Consider the following 24,590-nt stretch of genomic DNA (forward strand, 5'->3'; position numbering starts at 1 on the left):
CAGAAACATAATAATATTCGTTTTATGGGGCTTATGCCCAAACATTGCTTTTCTTTTATCAGTGGCAATACTATCAGTCTGCACAAGTTACGCTTACAGAAAAAGCAACAGGTTTTTTTCATGCGAAAATGAAGAGTGGACTTTTCACACGGTTTTAAACACTCTCCAAAAAAATATTTATTCACGAAAAAGAACAAGTTTCTGACCTTGCACTCTGCTGTAACTCTTTCTCAGTAAACATGCCATGCGCCTTTTATTTGCATTCACCCACAACGGTGGCTCAGTGGCTAAGGCATTTTGCTGCTGAGCCCAAGGATGCAAGTTCCGTCCCAGCCGCAGTAACTGCATTTCTGATAGAGGCAAAAAGCAAAAACGCCCGTGTGTGGAGATTTCGTAGCACTTTGAAGATCCCCGGGTGGTCAAAATTCAAAAGGTGCATCTTCAGCGTGTTGAACCCCCAAAATTAGAAAATTTGATTTTTTTTTATTGCTGTCTTTATTTTCTATTGTGGCCATTCTGGAGGAGGGCATGTACAGTGTAGAGGCCACAGGGGCAAAAGGGGCCTTCTCCTGAAAGGTGTTTTTGAGCTGTCCTAACCTAAAAGTGGACTCAATGCCCACTCAAGTCCAAACTACCTTGTTTGGAAAGTAGAAAGGTCATCAGTCAAACGCGCAAAACGTTTGTAGCTGATCCGAATAGGCTACGTGTATCAAGGGCATCTTTCATTGCCATATTCAGGATATTTGACCACCTGGCTCCATGCACACTCATCATCATCATCAGCGTATCTACGCCCACTGCAGGGCAAAGGCCTCTCCTATAATTCTCCAATTATTCCGGTGGTGCGCTAACTGTGACCAATTTATCCCCACAAACTTCTTGATCTCATCTGCCCACCTAACTTTCTCCCACCCCCTGCCACGCTTGCCTACTCAAAGGATTCGCTCTGTTACCCTTCATGACTAACGGTTATCTTGCCTTCGCATTATATGCCCTGCCCACACCCATTTCGTCTTCTTAATTTCTACTAATATGTCCTTAACACGCGTTCGTTCCCTGACCCACTCCACTCTCTTGTGGCCCCTTAATGTTACACCTATCATCTTCCATGCGCACTGTCAGTGTATAAAGATTGTGTCCACTGGGGTCAAGCCTCTTCGAGCTTACCGCAAGGACCCTCTGAATAATTAACCCTGTGTTAATTGCATTATTTACCACAGTGAGCAAACAACAGCATTGTAACCGTGCCTGCACTGTTGCGCTCTTTGGCTGCGAGCAATCTCTGAAAGACGGGCTTAGTTTCAGTGTGCCTGTTCACCAGGTTCACCGTGAAGACAGTGATAGCGAATGATAATGCGATGCAAATGAGGCCCGGCAATGCTATTGCGTTCCACGCTCAAAGGCTAAAGCTTGCCCTCCAGAGGTTTCCTTTTCTCCCTGCCTGCTTTAATCCCATCACCACTGCCAATTCTCGCTCCTGGTCCTCTACCCTCCCCACCACTACAATTGCCCTTCTCCCCATCCCTTCCCCTGTACACTCTCTGTTATCCTATTCTCCCTCCCCTATTTCCTTCACTCTGTGTCCCTTCCCATCCTCCCAACAATCCTTTTCCTCTCACCTATCACTTGCCTGCTAATTCTCAGTAGGTCAGTAACCTAGGCTCGCCAGTAACACTTCTGGCTGAATTCGAGTGCCAGACAGACAGATCGCAATTTTCGCATATAGGTCGCCCAAGATTAAGGCCCTAAAACTAGCTTGCCGCACAAATGGCTTCTGAGCCAACGTCCCTTGCTCTCATCCACCCGTGCGAATCATACGTGTAGCGTTCAGAAGTAAAATGCGCCGGGCCTGAAGTTGCGGTGCATGAGGGCCGGGTTGAACGGTCCCAATTTCTCATCGACGGCACTCTTCCAGTCGGAGGAGTCGAAGTAGCCGTAGTGCGGTGCAGCCGGCGACCTCCCGGTGGCCGCGGCTGCGGCTGCGCTAATGCGTGGGTCCTTCATGATCTCCCAGCACGATCGCTGGGTCCGGAGATTGGGCCAGCGCTTGCCGATGCCACCACGGGCCACTTCGTTGACCTTTTCGGCTCGCCTCTGCCACTCAGAGGGCGGCTGCGGATTGACCTGCTGCTGTTGCTGGGGTGCCACAGAGGCGCGACGCCTCTTGTAGAGGTAGATGAACCACCGTACGAAGATCTCCAGGATCTCAAAGATGACCAGGAAAGAAAGGCCCAGGTACATCCCCATGAAGCCGCCCACGTTGCTCAAGGTGGTTGCGTCCTGCATTTGCCGCAGTATAATTAGAGGCCGGCAGGCACTATTTGGCAGGCATTCTCAGATAATTAATGGCAGCCTACCATTTTCCCTGAAGAAAAAAGTGTACGGCAGCTGCATCTTACCAGTACTCGCCTACGGTGCAGAAACTTGGAGGCTCACTAAAGGGTTCAACTTAAATTAAGGAAGACTCAGCGAGCAATGGAGCGGAAGGTGATAGGTGTAACATTAAGGGACAAGAAGAGAACGGAGTGGGTCAGGGAACAAACGCGTGTTACGGACATATTAGTAGAAATTAAGAAATGTACGTGGGCAGGGCATGTAATGCGAAAGCAAGATGACCGTTGCTCATTCAGGGTAACAGAGCGGATCCCTAGAGAAGGCAAGCATGGCAGGGGGCAGCAGAAAGTTTAGATGGGTTGGGCAGACGAGATCAAAAAGTTTGCGGGGATAAATTGGTCGCAGTTAGCACAGGACCGTGATAATTGGAGATCCATGGGAGAGGCCTTTGCCCTGCAGTGGGTGTAGATGGGCTGGCGATGATGAATTAGTGACAGCAATCGATCACAAATGAGATCTGAATGCACACCAAAGCGAAATATGTTTCTCATTGGGGCCAAATTACTCAATGATGTTGTAAAGGAGCCATGAAGACAAAATACAAGTTTAGTTCGTTAGAAAGACTGCTTCGTCCTGATAACAGGTATACCAATTTTATCGCTGACTTCAAACAAATAATCAATATACAGTTGAACACGGATATATCGAATTATTGTCTATATCGAACAGTGCAAACATCCCCTTGAAAATCTCATGCAAAAGTATAGGGCTGTTGTGCGCGTGTATCGAACTCCTGATCACGGGAAAATTCGATATATCGAATTCCGCGCCGAAGGTGCCCCTGAAAGTTTGCTTCCTCTGATGGGGTGGAGTTGATGATAATGTTGACTCATCGCAGGAGCTGCCTGGCTTGAAGAGACAAAGGCGGCGTCCGCGGCATTATGTCGCTTCGATGGCCTTCAACAGCTGTTTTCACGCTAGCAGGACGGGCAGCTCCATGATAGCTAGAACGCGGATAGTGGTTGGGGCGAAAGGACATAAAGGAGCAAACAAAAGAAATTGACCGGAGGCACTCTTTTTCTGTGATTTAGCTGTTTGGTGGCTCGTGCAGGGGGACCGATGCGGCGTTGTATGTTTGTTTTGAACAAGGCATTCATTTCGGAGCAACGAAGGCGAGAATTCGTCGGGTGCAGGCTGCTGAAAAGATGTTGGTATAAAAGGCGTTCGGAATTCCTCGCAGTAGTTTTGAGGGCGATGCTCGCATCAACGTTGACGTAAAGGCGAATGCAGCACAACCCGCCCCGGCTTTTCCGGAGCGTGTCGGGCGCAAAGCGACTTCGTTGCACGCCTCCAGATGGGGGAGGTGTTCGGTTCAGATACTGAAGTTAACGGCCCTCAGTGCCTGACAACGTTCCCAACCGCCTACTGCAGCCGAGGTTACGTCAGCGTTATTCGCCTCTGTTGTGGCACAGTGTACAGCGTTTATTTTCTCATTTGTGCGTGTTTGTAATCTTGAAGACAATTTGGCGAACTTTACGACGCAGGAGAAAAAAAACAAGCGAAGCTCAACGACATTTCAATGATAAATAAGTGCGGTGGTCATCATGCTGCGGTTCGGATTTTCCGTGCTTTGAGGGTCAAAACGGTAAACTACCGTTTTCCACGACTTCAGAAAACTCTCAGTGATGTGCGGAGTTGTCAGATAATCTTCGGATAGGCGTATTTTATATATCGAATTATCGATATATCGAATTCTTTCGCGATCCCCTTGGAGTTCGATATATCCGTGTTCGACTGTATTAAAGAAAACAGATGAACCTGTGGCCACTCCGCAGTCACTTTCCAGTGACATCACAGAATCACAGAACTGTCAAAAGCCACTGCCGATAAATATGACCGGGCGATTGTGGTGGGGCCTCCAGTTCCATTTGTTCATATCACTTGAATGCTAACACGTGCAGTAAACACATTGATAACTATTTTTAGTGCTGGCCTCTGTGTCACTCCTGTCAATAATACATCGCTGTTGCATGATATTCACAAATTTGTTGAGGTTTCTTACATTTTTTTCCAGTAAAACAAAAGTCTTTTTGTGGCCGGGATGAAGCTGAGGGAGTTATAACCAAAGGCTAGTTCTTAAAAATTGCACAAAGTTATATTTGTCTTGATGTCCTTTTTAATTAAGGGGGGACACTGCTCTTAAAAAAACTTTTTTACTTTTTAAGTAAACTCTGTAAAACTTCCAGGCCTTGCTGCTTTCCCCCCACTGATTTCAAATATGGCATTATTTTTTTACTTGGTCAATTATTTCCCGAGATAATTAGAGGTAATCAACCATTTTTGGAGGAACAATAGACAAAACTGTGTTGGTCATCAAACTGTAATCTTTACATTTTCCAACACTATGAGCCCTGGTGAGTGCAATAATACAATCAGTTTTTTTATGCATCGCTTGGAACTAAATTTACATCTCATTAAACCTTGGTGGCGCCAGTGGTAAGGAACCATTTTGAGTGCCCATTTCAAACACTGAAGTTTAATGAGCTGTAAAATTAGGTCCAAGCGATGCATCAAAAAACTGATTGTCTTATTGCACTCACCAGGGCTCATGGTGTTGGAAAATGTAAAGATTACAGTTTCATGACCAACACAGTTTTGTCTATTGTTCCTCCAAAAATGGTTGATTACCCCAAATTATCTTGGGAACAAATTTACCAACTAAAAAATAATGCCATGTTTGAAATCAGTGGGGGAAAAGCAGCAAGGCCGGGAAGTTTCACAGAGTTTGCTTAAGAATGAAAAGAAATAGTTTTAAGAGCCATTTTTAAGCAACAATTGTTTCTGCAAACCATGGAACGATATCTTTTAATTTATTTCTCAGTACCTCCCACCCACTGTCATTTTGCCACAAAACGCAGGTGCGGCCTTATGCATGCCCCCAGTGGGACAAGTGATGCAATTTTGAGGGGTGAGAATGTTAGCGCACGTATACCTGCTAACACAGACAAGGACACATTCACGAGTTACAAAGGAATGATCACAGAGCCCTCCATTCGTGCGGTGGCTTGCTCGTACACTTACGCTGAGTTCAGGAACCTGGGTGATTTTTTCCACGATAATGGATTCGAAGTAGATGACGACTTTCACGAGGGCTCTGTTGGAAAGGTGGAACAAGGATTTGAGCACATAACTACTGGTTTAATGTAGCGAAATGGTCGCGTTAAAATATATTCCGAAAGCTTTATTCCTCAACCTCCCCGCCTGCAAAAAAAAATTAAAATATCCAAACCATGCTTTGTTTTGTACCTTCTTTGTAGCCTGTCGTTGGTGTCTTCAGGTCGCTGAAAAGTGAATGTTAATGTCAATGATACAACAATAATTTAGCAGGTGTTAACGGTGCAGTAAATAACTTAGCACTTGCATACTAAATTAAAGGTGATCTCTGCTGGTTTATGTATGCAGTTCGACTAAATTTGTGAGAGCAAACTGGTGGCTTTTATTTGTCCTAAAAAGTGGTCCTAAGTCTTAGTTACTTGTAATACTTACTTGTTAGTTATTAATAGCTAGTTACTTAATAGTTGCTTGTAATACCATTCTTAGTTACTTGTAATACAGGGAAAGCTTGGTAATTCGAACTGCACAATATGGTCCTGCCAAGTCTCCATAGAAGTGTACGCATAAAGAAGCCCATTAATTCGAACCCAAGCAGGTTCTGTCACGGATTATTCGAGCTATGCGCCAGCCCACAGGTGACATAGTGCCTGGCACACGGCCAGAAAAAGCACTTCCTGTGCCTACACGCGAGGTTGTGTAGAAAGAAGAAAGCAAAATGGGGTAAAACCTTTTTTTTTTCGTCTATGTTGAAGTCAATCTAAATCCCACGTGCCAGAAGTTTTGGAAAGCATATTTTTTGTGAACTACGTTGGTCAGAAACGCTGAACCTGTCACAGTCAACGATGACAACGGGGACGAGGACGACGCATAGACTATTGCCGCTGTCTGCACGAAAGCCATGGCCTGTAGAAATGTCGCCCATGTCCTCTTCAGTTTTCAAGAAGGCTGAGATAAAGCTTCCCTCTACTTCTGTTTGTTAGAGAAAAAAGTGCCGACTGACGTCCTTAGGGCCAATAGGCAGTCTGCAATCATGGGCTTTTTCAAACATCAAAGTGTTGACATGTATTACTGCTTCCCAGTTGCAGTGTACCTTTGTTATCGTTCACTTTCATTAGTTCGAACTGAGATGAAATCCGCTTTCAGTTCAAATTAACAAGCTTTTACTGTATAAGCTGTATACAGTTCTTTATCTAAATTTACTAAATGTAATAGTGGACTTGCACTCGATCAAGCTTGTAGGCCAAATGACATAACTAAAGCTAAAATAAGGAGTGCCAGCAGCTTAATTGTTTAATCCTTACGGTTTGAAGTAACAGAGAATCCAGAATATATACATATAAAAGCACGAACCACAACAAAATACACGTATTCAAAATGACAAGTCTGGTTGTTTACAAAAAAATAAAGTCTGACAGTTGTCTATTGTGTTGCACTTGTGGGACTCACAAGGCGCTGGGCCCACCCTGTTCTTGATATAGATGTCTTGTAGATTTCTTGGCTGCATGAGGTAAAAGTAAGTGGGAGCAAGAAAAGTGAACATGAACAGCACGTACATCATGAAACGAAGGGCTGGCTATAACAAGCCATCACAAAGTACTTGTACAGTAAGAAAAAAAATGTACAAAATATTCAAGGTACCTGACAACAAGAATGAACACTTCAAAACAGAACGTGCAGTCTCAAGAATACTCAGTGATGGCCAAACGGTGGTTTACTACATACACAATGACAGAAAAGAATACCTAGTAGTAAGCCTTGATTAACTTAAATGCAAGACTTTTATGGGGTGTTATTTATGGCATTCACAAATAAATAACAAACATGAGTAATTTTACATTTTATTACTTTTCCTTGTACTCTGTCACCATGGACGTTGAAATGTGGGAGGCGTAATGCAGTGCAAAAGATTTCTGTATTAACGTTTGTTGATTATCACCCGTGAGACCTGACAAGCCGTAATCTGGCATTTCAGTTAAGGCAACAATGAACATCTTGATTGCTCTCAAATAAAAAAAGTGGGTTTATTTTCTCTTCATTAAAGCAGAAATAGCTGGGTGTTAATGAGGGTGATTAAACGTTGAAAATGTCATAAGCTATCACTCGTGGAATCTTCAGATTCTATGCAAGGAAGGAAGGAAGACAAGTTGCATATCAACCCTTTTACAATACCTGCATTTCAAAGGACAGTCGCATTTCTTCAGACTTCTGTAGGAGGTGTCAGCGAGAATTTTGTCGGAGCAAGTTTTGTCTGCAAAAGGGGACAGTAACGAAGGGCTAGTATCGTAGTGCTGGACAAGTCCAGGACTTTAAAAGTGCTTTGAGGGGATTTGGGGCTGTTCGCTAGAGATTTGAAGAGGCTGGTCACAGTAACTGCATCACTGGAAATAGGATTATGATTCTGCCTGGTTGCACCAGTCTGCTGCGGGTTTTTTTAACAGCAAAGCTGCTTAACAAATCGGAATTTTTTGTGTCTACAGTTGAAAATACTAAGAAATTGCTGATCGCGCGCACGTGAGCGCGGGCTTCCAGACGACTGCCCGGCAGTGAACAAAACCAAGAAAATGTGTAGTGCTTGTGAGTGCGTTTCTCGCGACGACCGCCCAGCGCCCCTTGCGCACGTTCGTCAAGCCAAGCATCCCCGCTTTTGGAGATTGGCCAAGACTGGCCAAAAAAAACTCCAGCTTTCTCCGTAATAGTTGCAACACTTGCTGAGAACAAGAAAGACACGTCATAGCGTACACCCCTCCAAGGTGATGTCCAATGATTATCACTTCCAGAAACAAGAAAGAAGCTCACACTTATAGCAATAACAATGGAGTAAAGGTTGTTGCGGTAGCGAAGAAGAAGCAAATCGGCTGCAAGCATGGACTTAAACCTTTGTGATGGTCGTGAAGGTTGTGGACAGCTTTGCTACCTTCAAGTCTGACGCGTTAGTGTGAGCTTCCTTCTTTTTTTTTTCATCTCATCAAACTAATCGCAAAGGTAGCTGGAAGATAACGCTTATATCAGCGCTAATTACCCACATTCCATGTTCTTGTGTTTTACAAACTGGAAAGAGCAAACAGTGCGAACCTTGCGAGAGTCATTTATTTCTAAAGAAAAATGCATGGAAAATGCAGCTATGGTGAATAAAAGCCAGCACTCCAGAATTATTACGAAAGTACAACACCCAAGGTTTCACTTCCTCGGTTGCTGCTTTTAACTTTTGATTTTGAAAGTTCAACGTTGACTGTTAACATTGCCGCAAGGAAGAGGATCGTGTGAAGTTTTTTCGGTGCCTAGCATTGTGTTTCAATGGAAATATGAAGTATGCAACAGTTTCAGTGCAATCAGTTTGACGTTTTTATAGTGCACAGCCGTTTGTAGTCTATACAGCATGTATAGATGGCGTACGATTCTGGGGATGTTTGCACATGCTATGCAAGCTCGCTTTTTGAAGCCATTCAGTTACCAATCGATCGGCCAAAGAATTCAGGAGGTTCATGTGTGCCTCTTGTGAAAATTGTGAATGAAACGAAAGGTAGTCCAGCTAATCGACTGACGGGGACTGACAGTTACAGCTGGTAAAGAAATTCTAAGCAACATCCTTGTGATCAGACTTAAAAGTGTGAAAGCAAGTTGGCAGACGTCAGTAGGTTAAAATGTGGAGAATGCAGATAGTGCAGAAACAGTCCACACAGGTACGGAGGAACTTTACGGGAAAATTGTGATCCCGCCTCCGCCCCCATTCCCTTCTTTTCTGTGTGTGGTTTGTTTTGCGGGTTCTTCAGGCGTTCTCACTGCTGCCAAATGCCACCATGCAAGCTTATTTGTGTCCTTTTTTTTTTTTTTTTTTTTTTTTTGCTTGTTGTCCCTATTCAGTGTTCAGCTGCCATTGTACTAATTAATCGAGAAAAAAAAAACGACACCCACCTGTTTTCATTTTTTTCTGACAGGTCACAATTTAAATCATCCTTAAAAAAATCATCTTCCATCCATTTAATCTTTTTTTTTTTTTGTCGCTTCTTCCCTGCTTATTTATTTCTAATGAAATTTGATGTGGCAATCTTGCTTTTCTTACACTGATGAACTTTTTCCTGTTTTTTAAGTGTTTACATGAAATGAATTCATGCCTTTTATATTGTAGTGCCCTATATTTTCTAAGCTTATTGTATTGTTATTTATTGCTGCCTAAGTTTATTGCAATTATTACCTCTCTTGTTAACTTATTAAAAGTCCCGCACAATAATCGACTTTGGTTCACTTGTCTGTAACATTTCTATTTTTGTATTTGTCTAATGGACAATAAAACTAGCCGGCAAGAGCCTGGTTCTGACATTGGTGCAAAGGTTTAATTAAGCTGCTTCACTTACGACTCTCTTCACCGTTCCTGCACATCACGATGTCGTGTGGATACGTGCCGTTGCTGAATTGCGGAAGCTCCTCACTCATACATTTGCATAGGTTCACAATGTGATGCTGCGAGCACACTGAAAAGCACATCTGAAACAAAAGAAATGACGAAGATTAAGAAATTGATTAATGAGCCAGTTGAGCAAAAATTAATTTCATTTTGTTCGTTGCATTATTTTAGAGGGGTCGTGATGACAACATTCAATTGCAAGACCTAGCCTTTGGTAACTCAGCTTTGGTAATTGAACATCCGTTGTTCAGTTTGGAAGTTTTAGCCTTTAGTAACTCAGCTCCATTGTAGCCCTGAAGGATGTCTTGTTAACGTAAAAAAAAAATTAAAGCCATTCCACTCAATGTGGAAGCTGACGGAAATGCAGAGCAGTGATTCACCAAAATGGGCCGTAGCTTCGTTATCCGCTCACTGCTGCCACCCAGTGCAATTTACATTTCCCGCCTTCGCAGTGCTCGCGCACCCCCTGCCTGAAACTGCGCCAGCGGGAGTTCTGTTCTTTTTGTGCTTGCTTTTCCTCCCGAACGTGCCGATATTGCACTGCCACTTTTTTTCGCTTACTATCGTAAAAACCAACCGAACGAGCGTTCCTAATTATAAATGAACGCGGGCGCTGCCGGTAAATTCCGCATATTTGGCCTGAAATGTACCTACAGTTTTTTTTTTGGCGCTAAACAAGGGGGGATGTATGACAAGCGCCAGCGGTTCACGAGTTTTGAACGCTTATGACTATATAAACTGCTTGGCTTTCGAAGCCTCTGGGTTACGCCGTGTGGTTATACTTGCAGCCAGCAAGCCAGCTACGACGACAAGGCGCGGCCCTAAAGTTCTCTGCACTTAAAATGCGAGAAATAGTGAAAGATCTTCAGATTCCATGCTACAGTGATTTACTACTAGCAGGAGCGATGCAGTATAGGCCAAGGCTAAAAACATGGCTATCTGTGTTGTTAACTGCGCATTAGTGACACGATCAAGCAGAACTAGAGGCCCCACTGCAATCGCCGAGTGATGGTGGCCTATAGTTTGGCGGCTGTCAATCGCAGAAACAAGATACTGTGGCGTCATGAAAAAATTGCTTGAAAGTGGCCGGGGAGTCGCCACTGCTTGATACGTTTTCTTTAATACAGTTGAATTTCGTTACAACGAACACTGATATAGCGAATTATCGGCTATAGCGAACTAAGTACAAACTTTGGTTGGCCACGCTTTATTTCAATGACACTTATTCTTTTATAACGAAACTGAAACCGTGAGAGCCACGCGTAATATTGGATGTAACGAAGAAATATTTCACCAGGAGGCTGAGAAGCTGCTTTAAATAAAAAAAAAAAATGTTGTCCAAAGCTGCAGAAGTATAAAGGCTCTTTTGTTCGTGGACACTGAGGAAAACATCCTGCTCAGTGCTGTGAGCAGCCACCAGACGAAGGTCACATTCCTTATCAAATAAATAAGGACGCAGGCCTGTATTGTCAAGGAGCTTTGTTCCATCGTAATTTCACGTACTCATGTTCTGGCTCATTGGGGTTGAAATGCAACTAGGGGAAAAGTAAGGGTTACTGTCTTTATAGTGGGTTGGAAGCCTAAAAAATGCATTTTTGGGTCAAGTATTTTTGCGCAAGCCAGATTTTCGATTTGTTAGAGCCGATTTCTACCTCTACTGTTGCAACGAATATCAGATATAATGAACTAATTTGCTGTCCCGATACTACTTCAATATAACGAGGTTCGACTGTATCTCAATTTTCGGTTGAAGTTTGCAATAAAATTGTTGTCATTGTTATCGAGACGAAGCAGTCTTTTTAATGAACCAAGCTTGTGTTTGGTCTTCATGGCCTCTTTAAAGGCCAGGAAAAATCGGATAGGGGAAGGGGGGTGCAGATAACACTGTTTTGCAGTACCATTGAACATAAATAGAAAACATGACTGCACAATAACAATAGTACGAACAAAAATTGTATTGAATTCATTTTATTAATTGATCAACAAGTCACTCAATCAATCAGGTGTACTTCGGTAAAAGCTTGCTGAGTTTTCTCTTTCTTTTCTTTTGTTTTTTGGAAGGTGGCCATCAAACTGCCACCATAGAGTCAGTACTTAGACCTTACCATACTTTTATCTTCTTGTGATGCAAAAAAAAAAAATAACAAGTGCAAATCTGACCTGTTGGAAATACGTCTGGTCTGAGGCGACGTATTGCTGCCACTTTGGCGGCCACTTGGTGACACAACGGTCCTTGTATGGGGCTGGCAACCGCTCCATCAGCCTCTGCAGTGATCAAGGCAATGTGTATAAACTCACATCGATACATCCTATGCATACGAAGAACAGAACACTTTGTGTTGTGAACTAAGCAAGCAAGAAAGTGCCTGCGGAGGCAGAAAATTGCAAGTTTTGTCTCTACTCTGTGTCAACCGTGAGATTAAAGACAACGTGGTTTATGCGGTGAAATGAATCTGACGTGAGAGCAAATATAGGTTTCTCTAATTGCTGTTTTCACCATGCTATCCCAGGACCTGTTGTAACTACCTTTTTAATTCAGATATAAGGCGAGTTTTTTTTTGCAAAATCCGTAGTCTCAAAGTCGTACTCCACCTTACACTCAAAGCTCAGTGTGTGTGTGTGTGTGTGTGTGTATGCTTGTGCATGCGTATATATATATATATATATATATATATATATATATATATATATATGACAGAAATAAGGGTTGGCAGTCAAGAAAACAATGGAAAGCAAAGGGGAGGATATGGTAGATCATTGAAACAGATAAAGAATTTGGAAAGAAAGAAAGTGGAGAAAAAATACCCGCCAGGTGGGATCTGAACCCACGACCTCCAGAATATCGGTCTGGTGCAATAACCACTATGCTACCGGTGGGGCTATTTTTCCCCTCCACTTTCTGTGGTATTTCTTTCAATGTAATTTTTTCCTGTGCTTGGGGGTGGTAGCCAGCACCACTCCGACTTCTCGGGGTGAAGGGGACTTTCTTTTTAACCCCCAGGCCGTGACTCGAGTGCCTATGACATGTCGAGAGTGGTCGACCAGCGTTGAACCCTCTTAAGCTCCCTATGGCACCAAGACTTCCAGAACAGAGGCCCTCGCTATGCATGTAGCGAATCAGAATAGGAAATGAGGGGCTCGTTGAAATAAGACAGAAATAAGGGTTGGCAGTCAAGAAAACCACCTCGGAAAGCAAAGGGGAGGATATAGTAGGTCATTGAAACAGATAAAGAATTTGGAAAGAAAGTGGAGAATATATATATATGTATATATATATATATATATATATATATATATAGTTAAGAGAAAAGGTTCCTGGCTATAAGGTTAACTGTACGATAGACCTGCCCCCGGTCGAAACGTTAGAATAAATATTGTTATGTTTTTCAATGTGACTTCTCTATCTTATATATATATGCACCGATTTTTTTGGCTCTCCAAACTGCACCCTCACTTTATAATTGTGATCACCTTCATAATCATTGTCAGCGCAGCAGCCAATCTACGCCCACTGCAGGGCAAAGGCCTCTCCCATTATTCTCCAATTATCCCAGTCCTGTGCTAACTGCGACCTATTTATCCCCGCAAGCTTCTTGATCTCATCTGCCCATCTAACTTTCTGCCGCCCCCTGCAACGCTTGCCTTCTCTAGGGATCCACTCTTTTACCCTTAATGACCAACGGTTATCTTGCCTTCGCATTACATGCCCTGTTCGCATCCATTTCTTCTTAATTTCTACTAATATGTCCTTAACACGCATTTGTTCCCTGACCCACTTCGCTCTCTTGTCCCTTAATGTTACACCTATCATCTTCCATTCCATTGCTCACTGAGTTGTCCTCAATTTAAGTTAAACCCTCTTAGTGAGCCTCCAAGTTTCTGCCCCGTAGGTGAGTACCGGTGAGATACAGCTGTCGTACACTTTCTTCTTCTGGAGTAATGGCAGGCTGCCATTCATTATCTGAGAATGCCTGCTGAATGCACTCCACTCCATTCTGATCCTCCTAATTATCTCTGCCTCTGCCTCAACCTCACATGAATATGCCAATTGGTGATCGCCTTATAATCGAATAAATACGGTAACTTTTCAGTAAATACTGAAGACAATTGTGTTGAAGGCAGTAATATTACTGGTTTCAGCGACAGGCTAAGCAACCCACGCAAAGTTGTTAATTGCCTGCATCAAGCATAAGGTATTACCTTTCAATTTTGTTCAATAAACGACTCAGCTGGAATGGCCAGCTCATCTCAAGACCTTTGCATTTACACTTGTAGCTACAAATTAGTATGTGACATCAATAAGCAGAACGTGAATACGAGTGTCATGGGTGCAGCATGGACTACCTACATGTGCCCCTGATTGAGTAAAGTGGCTGTACTGGGCTCAAGTCTCTAAGCTTCCACACCAGGCTAATGTACCTAGTAAGCATTCACTGTAGGGACAACCAACTTATATAAGTAAAAGACGTGTTTCACTAACAATGGGCGACTGCGAAATACAGCAAAAGAAGCTAACCAAACATAAGTTTTATTGTAGACTTTGGTAAAGATATGGGCCTCACTTAGTCATGCGAGTAATTTATTTATTCACTTATTTAAAATACCCCTAAAGGCCCTCACCGGGAGGATATTACATAGGGGAGTTACGTGTAGACTTGCCCGCCATTTTAAGACAAGTTCCATTGCTGCTGGAACAGACAGGATTGCTATAAAATAGCGTGTTTGCAGTTCACATTCATACCAACCAGTGTTTGCAAGTATAGCTTAGGCGTCAGATTAAGTTAAGCAGTCGTCCAGATCTCGCCTTCCCATGTAACTGCATGAAGAGTGATTTGAATGGCATTGGCAGCGCGAAGTGCTGTTCCTGAAGCAGCGACTTGCCATTTCGATGCCGATGTAGGTCGTCATGTAGGGGGACAGGTACATGCCGTCCTCGTTGGGATCGGGACTCACGCCCCTCCTGTGCACCATGATGATCATGCCCATCTCGCTGCTGGATCGCAAGTACTCGTCCTTCTCAATGTCCAGCACGAGGGTCAGGCCTGGAAGGGAAGTAAGCGAAAGAAAAAATGATTCTGGCAATGGTCACGTGGCATGATACGATAGGCCGTTGTTATGTGTCCCCTACTAAAAATGGCTTGATATCGTGCCGTTCACTTTTTTTCATTAAAATGTGTTCACATTGTAAATCGGTATTGCAAATGGTATTACATCATGTATGGTATCATGTGTGGTAGTGTTACATCATGTATGGTATCATGTACGGTATTATGCAGGGACTAATGCCCTTTCAGCATGAAGTGCGCATCTGACACAGTTGGCTAGTTGCTATGGGAATACACTCCTCTTTGCGTCTACGCCCCTCCGCGAGCACACCTGCCGGATAAACAACTGCTAGCGCACAGTGATTGGCTGCAGTACGTCTCCTATGTGACAGGAGAACAAGCAGGAGAGGTGCCTAATCAAGAAAACAGCACAAAAAAGACATGGGCAGAAAGAGTACGACGAAGACTGCGCTGTCAGTGCAGTCTTCGTCGTACTCTCTCTGTCCTTGTCTTTTTGCGCTGTTTTCTTGGATAATCTACGCCACGCCCAGTTTTCGATGTTAGGTGACGAATTGCACGGTGCAGGTTGTCAAGACGATGGACCTAATCTGTCGCTACTGCATTTTGAAACGTGGACACCATGGTCTAATGCTTGGAAACAAGTTAAGAACGGCAACGGGAGTTGCCGTTGTGCCTCATCACCATAGCCGGATGTTACTCCTTGCAGTGCAAGTAGTGTGTTACTGGGAATATTTTGAACATAGCTTGAGCTGTGTCCATGATTTTTAGGGCTTAATATGCCTATAAACTACTGCAGCGACGACAAACAAACATTGTGAGAAAAGGCAGACGATATCACGCATTCATAGCAATCTTCTTTCAAAACGCGCACGCCCATTGACATTCGGGCGGGTCCATCGCTTAGGCAGAGTGATACCATACATGAGCTATTGGTGTTTTTAACTTGTTACCAAGTATAGTGCCTTAGTGAGGCTGATTCTGGCGTCTGTGTCTATGTAGCCTCACATTTGAAAGGCAACTTTTTAATATCTGCGCTGCAGTGTGTGCAGTTCCTCCTATGCCGCTATCCTGTGTTCTTACCATTATTCTACAAACCATGACTCGATTTGAGAACATGCGGTGATGCTTACCATCAACGGGCAGGTTGCTCGCTTGGTAGGATATCTTGGAGGCATTAAAGTTTCTGCAGAAGATGCAGTAACAAAGGCCGAATGTTGGATTCGTGCTTCGCTCGTACATGCTGCATGGGTAAGAAGCAAAAAAAAAAAACGCGAAGGGGGAGCTTCATCAAAGTTGCTGCTAGTTGCTGTAGTGCCATATAAAATTTCTAGCAGGGCTCATGCCCATGCATGCAGTTTTGTCGTCCCTTAGATTTTAAATTTGGGTACAATTTTTAAGTGCACTCCAACTACCACAAGGCAATTTTAGGTCCATTAAAATTGTTTAACAGGTTCATTAAATGCTCTCTCTGCTCCTTGTTCAGAAATGGTGTAGAATTTTTGGTCAATGTGGGCGCCTATGCGGACTCTACTGCTCCGAACTACCGTAAAGTTTCGAAAGAATGTCTACCCAAGGTACAGAGATATCAAGTGAAAAATATGGGATGGGTAAACTTTCGGGTCACGTGTGAAAAACTACAAAAAATGGCCGCACCGCTAACCAAAATTGTGGATATATCAAGAAAGAATACGAGATGGGTGAACTTTCGGTTCAAGTCCATAAAGGACAAATACGTGACCGCACAAACACATGGATATATGATTTGTGTTTATTTTGTTCAATCTTTTGGGTCTTTTAGTAAACTGCATATTTCACCCCTAACGGTGGGTGTGTGATGTTTCGAGGGAGGGCGCTCTCTCGGAATTTTACGGTAACACCTTAGTGGCTCTGACATCACACCTCAGCTGTCGCTCTGTTCCACCCTATGAGTTGCTCAAGTGCCCTGACTTTTTGTAAGGCGAAAGCCTCATAAGTGTCTCATCACTCGTGAAAAGTGGTCATTGTCATAGACGTCATCGACGTCGTCAATACGAATGGCACCAAAATGGCTGCCGACGCAAAGAAAAATAAATAAATACATTTGCTTCCATGTGGGATTTGGATCCAGGGCGCCAAGAAGTAGCGAAATGCGCTCACTACTGCACTATACCAGCACCATGCTAGAATAGAACAAGAATTGGCCCATTCTTGCTTGTACGTAGGTGTACGACAAGAACAAGTTCTACTAGGAGTAGAACAAGTGCGCGTGTAGGAGAGGTCTGACTATGTCTGCCTGTCGGTGTTATTCTCATCAAAAGACGAACAAACGAAAGCGAGGAAAGAGACACAAACGTGATGCAACAGTGGAGAATTATTGGATAATTGCTGGCTTGCGACTTCAAATCAAGTAAACAGACTTATGAGGGATTTTTTCTCCACACTCTGGCTGTTAAACTTGTTAAGACTTTGGGTGATGCCTCATGTTGCTTTATTAATTTACTCCACAAATTTAATCCTCGTCAGAGCCCCCAGAGAAGAGTGACACAACGCGTTCCCCCTTGTTTCGTCCCACCTGTCGTCGAGGCAGCTCTCTCCCTTCACGGTGCAGTTGAGAACCATGCTGGACTTTGTGTGGCCCAGGGAGACGAGCGTTTGGCTGTTGTTGTCCTTGCGAGCAATGTTCAGGAAAGGGTAGAGCTCGTCGCGAGTGAAGTTGTTCACTGCGTTTATATCCTGCAAGGAGAGACCATACAGAGAAGCCAAAGAAAAACCGACGCATACCTATCCTCCACAGACAGGAACGTAGTTTAACTCATTGCAGAAATCAGTTCGAGAAGTCAGAACTGATATACTGTTTTCAAGAGCCGTGCATGGGTACCATTCAGTTATTTCAAGGAAACTGTAGAACAGTATATATTCTCTAACCATAAAATAGTGCAAAGGAACAACCGGTCCAAATGGAAAATTTTGCTTCTTACTAAACTATGCAATCCTGGAAAAAACACTTGACGACAGTTAAATTTAGCTAGTAAATCAGCACGCTCAATGTCTATTTATTGTATGTCATGTTATACATACTGCGGACAATAACTAATTCCTTACAGGGTGGTGCAAAGGGATAGAACACAAAGTACAAACAGACAAGGTACTTATTCACTGGGTATTTTGTTCCAAAATGGTACTTCAGTGTGTCAGTACTAGTGGAATATGGATTATGAGCATTCGCTTTTGCGTGGCGTTCATAGCTGAGGTAGGTAGGAAGATTGGTCTTGGGAAAACGAACGACTGAGCAATAATATAAAAAAGTCAAGATGGCAGCATTTTTTTTTATATTCAACGCACGGAAAATTAACAGCCATCACCACTTGTAAGAGAAAGAGAGAGAGTAACCGAATATTCAAAACAAGATACAGTTGAACCTCGTTATAATGAGCACTGATATAGCGAATTATTGGCTATAGTGAACTATAAATACGAACTTTGGTTGGTCGCGCTTCGTTTCAGTGACACTTATTCCTTTTATAACGAAAGTGAGACTGCGAGATCCGCGCGCACTGTTGGATATAACGAAGAAATATTTGACCAGTAGGCTGAGAAGCTACTTGGGAAAAACTCCGAGGGTTCAAAACTGCAAAAGTGGAAAAGGACCCTCTGTTCGAGAACACTGTGGAAAACTGCATCCTGCTCAGTGCTGTGAATAGCCACCAGACAAAGATCACATCCTTCCCCCCCAAAAAATAGGAACACAGGCATGTTTTGTCAAACGAACTTTGTTATGTTGTAATTTCCCGTCTCATGTTCTGGTTCATTGAGCTTGAAATGCCACAAGAATGATAAGAGTTATCTTGTTTATAGTAGGTTCGAAGATTAAAATAATTCGTCTTTGTATCGCGGATTTTGGCGGGAGCCAGATTACCGATTGGTTTGAATCAATTTTTAGCTCTATGGTTACAACGAATATCGGATATAACGAACTAAATTGTTGTTTCAATGCAATTTTGTTATAACGCGAGGTTCGACTGTATACCTAACTGCTTCTCTCTAAACACTATCGAGTTTATTAAAACGGTCTCTGAAACCTTCTTCACCAACATTTTGAAGCGCATTCAGTCCCGCACAGTACATTTTGATAAATACCATTATGAAAGAATTGCGTCAGTGCGGTACGTATGAAAGGGATTCTCGCACGTCAAAAGAGCACGTATTTTCCCTATCTTCCTGCTCCATTTTTAATGCTGTGGAAATTGTGGTGCGCTGGGTAGGACGGCTGGCCTGATTGGGCGTGCATCAGCAAACTCCTGGGTTGAAGCAGTATGGTGGTGGTACACACAAAGCATAACAAAAGAGCTGTTCGAGCACTGACCTCGACAACAGTCTCTACTGGTATCGTGTCACGCTCCATCCGTACCAGGTTTCAGATATTTCCCCCCGCCGCGTAAAAACCGGTTCCCAGTATAGAAAAACTCATAATTTTTTTTTAAAAAAAAGCTCGTGGGGCCCTTATATTGTGATACAAGACGGCTTAAATGGCCCCTAAGAAATGTCTTTTTAGCAATGCATTTATGTTGAGAGGTGAAGCCGACTATAAAAAATTGCTGCACGCTTGGTTTTTGTTTTAAAGCCGGCTTTTCCACATTGCCTGTAGCGCAGTGAAGCATGGCCTTTTGCGGAGGAAGTACGGTTACAGAAAACGGCTCTAACTCTTGTGCTATGGAAAGTATCCCGAAACAAATCATATGAAAATTATCCGCTGATCCGACTCTATCATCGCGCCCGGTTTATAATTACTTCAGTAGAACAGAAAGCTAAGCTAGTTGGAACATTCATCATTTAAAGCGCAAATAGACGTAACACAAGCAGACGACACGAGCGCTTCTATCTTAGTTGGAACATTAATCATTTAAACCTCAAATAGACGTAACACAAGCAGACGAAACGAGCGCTTTCTATCTGCTCGCGCTCTATGGTTATGCGGCTGTACTTGTTTTACCGGAACTATCCGGAAACAAATTAAATGACAATTAGCCGCTAAGACGAGTCTAACAATACGCACAAGAAAGAAGCCGTAGCTGAACGGAATCTTCGTAAACACAACCCTCAGATCCGCCGTTTCAGCAGATTTCACTGAGTGGAACTGAGTCTACTTGGCTACAGGCGCTCAGCACCTGCGCGTCAGCTCCTACGTGCTTAGAGGTTGGCTTTCCCGCACGACTTTGAAACTCGATATAGTGGATGCACGCGAAACTCTGCCGATGAGCGTGCAACTCTGCTCAACGGAAGATGTGCATCCATCTACTGTTGCGAGTTCCAAAGTCGTGCGGGAAAGCCAACGTCCACGTGAGCACGTGGGAGCGGAGTTGACGCGTTCATGCACCGTCGGCTGCAGCACCCGTAGCCGCTCACCGACACTGAAACTGGGGAAGACGTTTTTAGCTTAGCAAAGCGGGCTTACGCGCCACAGTGCAATCGGTGTCGCAGCGAAAAGCATACTCTAGGCCGAACCAGGAACACGTAAGTGTAAAATAAATGTATGGGAGGACGCTTGCTGATCATGTACTTTTGTAGCAGTTGCAAAGCTCAGTGAGCAAGTATTGTAAAACAGGATGTCTCAGCACAGGCGGTGTAGCTTTGGTTTAATTTCGATTTCGTTGAAGCGGTTCGCTTTACCTACAAGCCAAGTCAGAAGGCGCATTCGGGTGAACGCAAGACCGACAAGTTCGTATACATGCAACAGGCAGCGGCAAACAGATATTATTAGCGCAATCGGCTTGAAACGAGATGACCGTCAACCTAATCGACGCGTTGCTAGGTGGTATGGATGAAAGAACTTTACGGGGTCGCCGCCATACCAAGGTGCCGTCAGAAAATGCTCCCAATCTCTACACTTAATGAAAGCAGGCACTCGGGAGGTTGGTGATAATCGAATTAAATTGTAAATAGGTACCCGCGGCTTGCTGTGGGCGCTTTTAGATTCGAAAAATTGAAGGAAAACGGGAGAGAGAAATGCCAGATTTAACTTATGCATTTCCCAGACGACAAGGCTTGAATAGCATTCATACTCAAGCCGAATGAGGTGCATGTGATCGTTCTGTTAAAACTGAGTTATGGGCTTTCACTGTCCCTCTAAGCGCCTTGCGGTGGCTAGCGCAATGCACCCATTTCCCGCATGGGTTTTGTCATGTTTTTATATTTCTCGTTAGTGGTCAAGTGGCGTGTCGCACGTACATGGCGGGAAGAATATCCAAAACAGCAATGCAGGTTCTATTCCAGAATCTCCCAAAAGAAATCTAATAATTTGGACGCCTGCCCATTCGTTACTCCGCGGCAATCAAGCAGCCCGTGCGTACGCCCGAGGTCTTGCAAACTGGGCACTGTTGGAGTGTGACGACACGGTAGACCACCCTCTCATTACTTTCAGCGACATCACGCAACAGTACACGCTTTCCCGACGCACGTTACCCGCCACGAGCTGACCCGATGTCAAAAGAGCAAGAGGTCGCTCTCCGTCAACTCCAAACACGTCTCCAGATCAGACAAGATGCACGCCACCCACCCCACGTATACTCATACCCCCCAGTGCAGACATTGCGGCCAACGCGCTACTCTCCATCGAGTGCCAGAGTAACCTAGATTTGAATCCAATTCCCTGTCCTACCTAGGAGCAGTGGGAGGGTGAACTTGCCAGCTCTGTCCCGAATAGGCAGCTATGGCTAACCGAAAGGGCAAAGATAGCGGGTAGAACCAACAGAGTCCTGGACTAAGGACCCCGCCCACCTATCAGCTCTTCGGTTGAGAGGGAGAGAATAAATATTTTTTTTACTGATCGAGCGGAGACTGACGTATGGAATTTTCTGCCACTCCTCCTGTTACTTTGTTCACTCGAATAACCTGCAGTGTGCATATAATTGTAAAGTGTTTTTCCATTAAGAGAAAGCGGGCAGAGCCAAGCAGAAGTACTAACGCACTGAACAAAATCTCATGCCGTGATTATAAATGACATCCGCACAGGAACTGGAGAAACAAAAACAGTTCAAAATAGTTTCATGAAGCCTCGCACGTAAGAGCGTGATGATACAGCAAGGAATTGAGCGGGACTCCAAGACCCAACCTCTGCAGGTGTCCTTGCTCGCTCACCATCGGTCCCGTTTGATCGCACAGGACGTTTCTTAAGGTTCCGGTGATGATGTCGATAGTGTCCGGCGAGCAGACAGCCGAGGCCCTGAGAGGGTTCAGGTTGCAGAACGTCACAGCCGGCAGCTGAAGACTGCTTCCTTCGGTCATCGATATTGACACGATGTCACGATACTCGAAGTGACTTCGCAGCGTTTTTCCTGTAACAGGCGGCGCGCTCATATAACAGAAACACAAGCCAAACATGGTGTTTGCTTTTATAGACATTATTGGAACAAAATGTTCAGTTAAACTGACGTCTGTTTATATTCTCAAAGTGCATAAGTCTGGCTCATAACGTGCGTATTTCAACTAAACAAACTGATACGGCCAAACTTGCAGCTTTAAAATCATTTTGGGTGCTGTAATTGTATCTTTCTATGTTCAAATCAAGAAATCAGCGTATCCCACGTTACTCGCTGCTAATTGAAACATTTGGCCTTGATCACAGTTAACGTTTGCAATGTAACAGAAGGCAGAAGCATTAATTCTATTGCCTTGACATGCTGACTCGCAAAAGCATTGCACCAATCGGTCAGAGGACGCTAGAACCTGATCTCAGCGAGCTGCGGCAACTCTTTTAGTTGTTTCCTAACTTTATGAGAGCTAAAAATGTAATTAAAAATGCCCACTTCCCCTCAGTTGATCCAAACTCATTGTCATTGCTATACTTCTATTACGGGGTGTATTTATTCGCGAAGATGTGGCGAAGAGCCCTCTCGTCAAGGCTCGTACCTTGCGTTAGAGTGCTCAGCGCATGAAATACTGCGTTGAAAGAAAAACTTTTTTTTTTCAAAGTGCTAATTTGGATGCAATGCCGTCTACCTCAGCCATGAGATCAAATAATATACCAAGAAATTTATTTATTTATTTATTTATTTATTTGGTAATTTGTTTATTTATTTGTTGAGAACATTTATTGAGCATAAAAGCGGGCGGCTTTCTTACTCCAGAAAGCCGCAAGCCAGTGAGAAAACGAAGAAAAAAAACGATGAAGAGAAGCGATTAGGTGCTTCGACAAACAGACGAATTATTTCGGGGGAGTTGAGCGTCAGTCATTGGCTCTGAAGAGCACTTAATTGTATACGAAAGTAGACGACGTGCGTAAGAAAATAGTGCGATGAGAGGAAAACTTAAAACTAAAAAAGAAAAAAAAACAATGGCGACTTGCACGGGACGGCATGCTGCTGTTATCACATTGTTTCGCTTTGGTTTAATCCTTTCTCTTTTATTGTGTTTTAACTTAAACTGTAATTTCTAACGTGCGTTTCCGGTGTAGTTCCAGCTATCCAGCAAGCATTCTAGGCCTAGCCCATCTGGGGTTGACCGAATCTTGACCTTCGGTCAACCTCAGAAAGGCTAGGCCTAGAATGTTTGGGTCAAGAAAAACAAGGAGATGGGCAAGACGCGAATTTCCAGGGCACGGAACTTGGTGGTTCGACCCTTGCAACCCCCCCCCCCCCCCCCCCCACCTTCCCGCCTCCCCTGCTTCCATGTGGCGCGTGCCAAGCAGGAAGTGGTCGTCCACAATCTCATCATCATAATCATCATGGCGATAGTCGTCCCCATCGTCGTCATGTGCCGGTACGTTAAGGAGAACAAGCAGGGCCAAACAAACACATTCCCACACAAATCAAGGCTGGCGCTTAATTATGTTCCCAGACAGATTTAGTGAGGACTGTTTTCAACGTAACGAAAAAGACTCCCTTTTCAACACCATATGTAACTGCCCAGTTATATGGCAAACCGAGAACACACCTCAGTCACTAGAAACGTGGGCGGCGACTCTGGCCAGCGAGGCATTGGAAGACCAGTGCCAGCTGATCGACAGGACCTGGATCGGGGCACAAGCTTCTGGGGCTGTGCAAAGAGGACTCCACCCAGCTTTCTCTCTTTAAACCCTTCCCCAACCTCAATAAAGTTTTTCTGAACTGATCTGGAGGAAGGCGCAGTCTGACTGACCGATGCTGATGACGGTGACGACGAAGAAGGTGACGTAGACGGCGCAGAAGAGCCAGAAGCGCCAGCGGTTCTCGATGACGACCAGCCGGTCGATGCCCGTGGTGGACTCGGCGAACAGCTCCTTGAGCTTCTCCAGCGGCTCCTTCTCCCGGGCCTTGAGGCGGCACAGGCGCGCCGCCAGCCGGAAACGATGCAGCAGCCGGCGACGACGCTCTTGCGCCGCCTGGATTTGGCTGCTGCGTTGTTGAGGAGGGGGAGGCGGGGGAAAAGATAGGCGCCATTCCACTCTGTAACAGTGGGTGGCCAGCGAAGCTTTTTTATCTTGCCCTTATGAAAATTTCTATGTCCAGTCAAAAGACAGTCTGCGTCCCGAAGGAAACAGACTGCGTGCGTCCTGTGTGTTTCCTCTGTGTTGGAATTTCGCCACCGACTTTCTGCGTACTCCAAGTGTCCCGTGTGTTTCCGTCCTCCATGCGTCCAGTCTATCTCCCAAAGGCAACACAGACACCATACGGCCTTTGTGTGTCCCCTATATGTCTTGAAGGCAACAGACCGCATTCGTC

The 24,590-nt window shown here is 44.3% G+C and overlaps 1 protein-coding gene and 1 non-coding gene across 2 annotated transcripts; both read right to left on the reverse strand.

The window, feature by feature from the left end:
• Positions 1-7: 7 nt before the first annotated feature.
• Positions 8-24,316, reverse strand: LOC144175355 (acid-sensing ion channel 4-A-like; the record flags this gene model as incomplete). The annotated part of the gene is made up of 12 exons (XM_077704433.1): positions 8-2,280; positions 5,416-5,488; positions 5,641-5,675; positions 6,895-6,946; positions 7,618-7,696; positions 9,801-9,930; positions 12,011-12,115; positions 14,732-14,892; positions 16,047-16,156; positions 17,468-17,628; positions 22,030-22,226; positions 24,028-24,316. Coding segments are annotated over 12 exons (1,845 nt in total), but the record flags the coding sequence as incomplete, so codon positions are not given.
• Trnai-gau (transfer RNA isoleucine (anticodon GAU)) lies at positions 12,655-12,727 on the reverse strand. The gene has a single exon. It is a non-coding gene; the product is annotated as a tRNA-Ile (tRNA).
• Positions 24,317-24,590: the final 274 nt, after the last annotated feature.

Source organism: Haemaphysalis longicornis, unplaced genomic scaffold, assembly GCF_048455015.1.
Source record: "Haemaphysalis longicornis isolate Haplotype H1 unplaced genomic scaffold, Haemaphysalis longicornis Haplotype H1 scaffold_3, whole genome shotgun sequence".
Lineage (NCBI taxonomy): Eukaryota > Metazoa > Arthropoda > Arachnida > Ixodida > Ixodidae > Haemaphysalis > Haemaphysalis longicornis.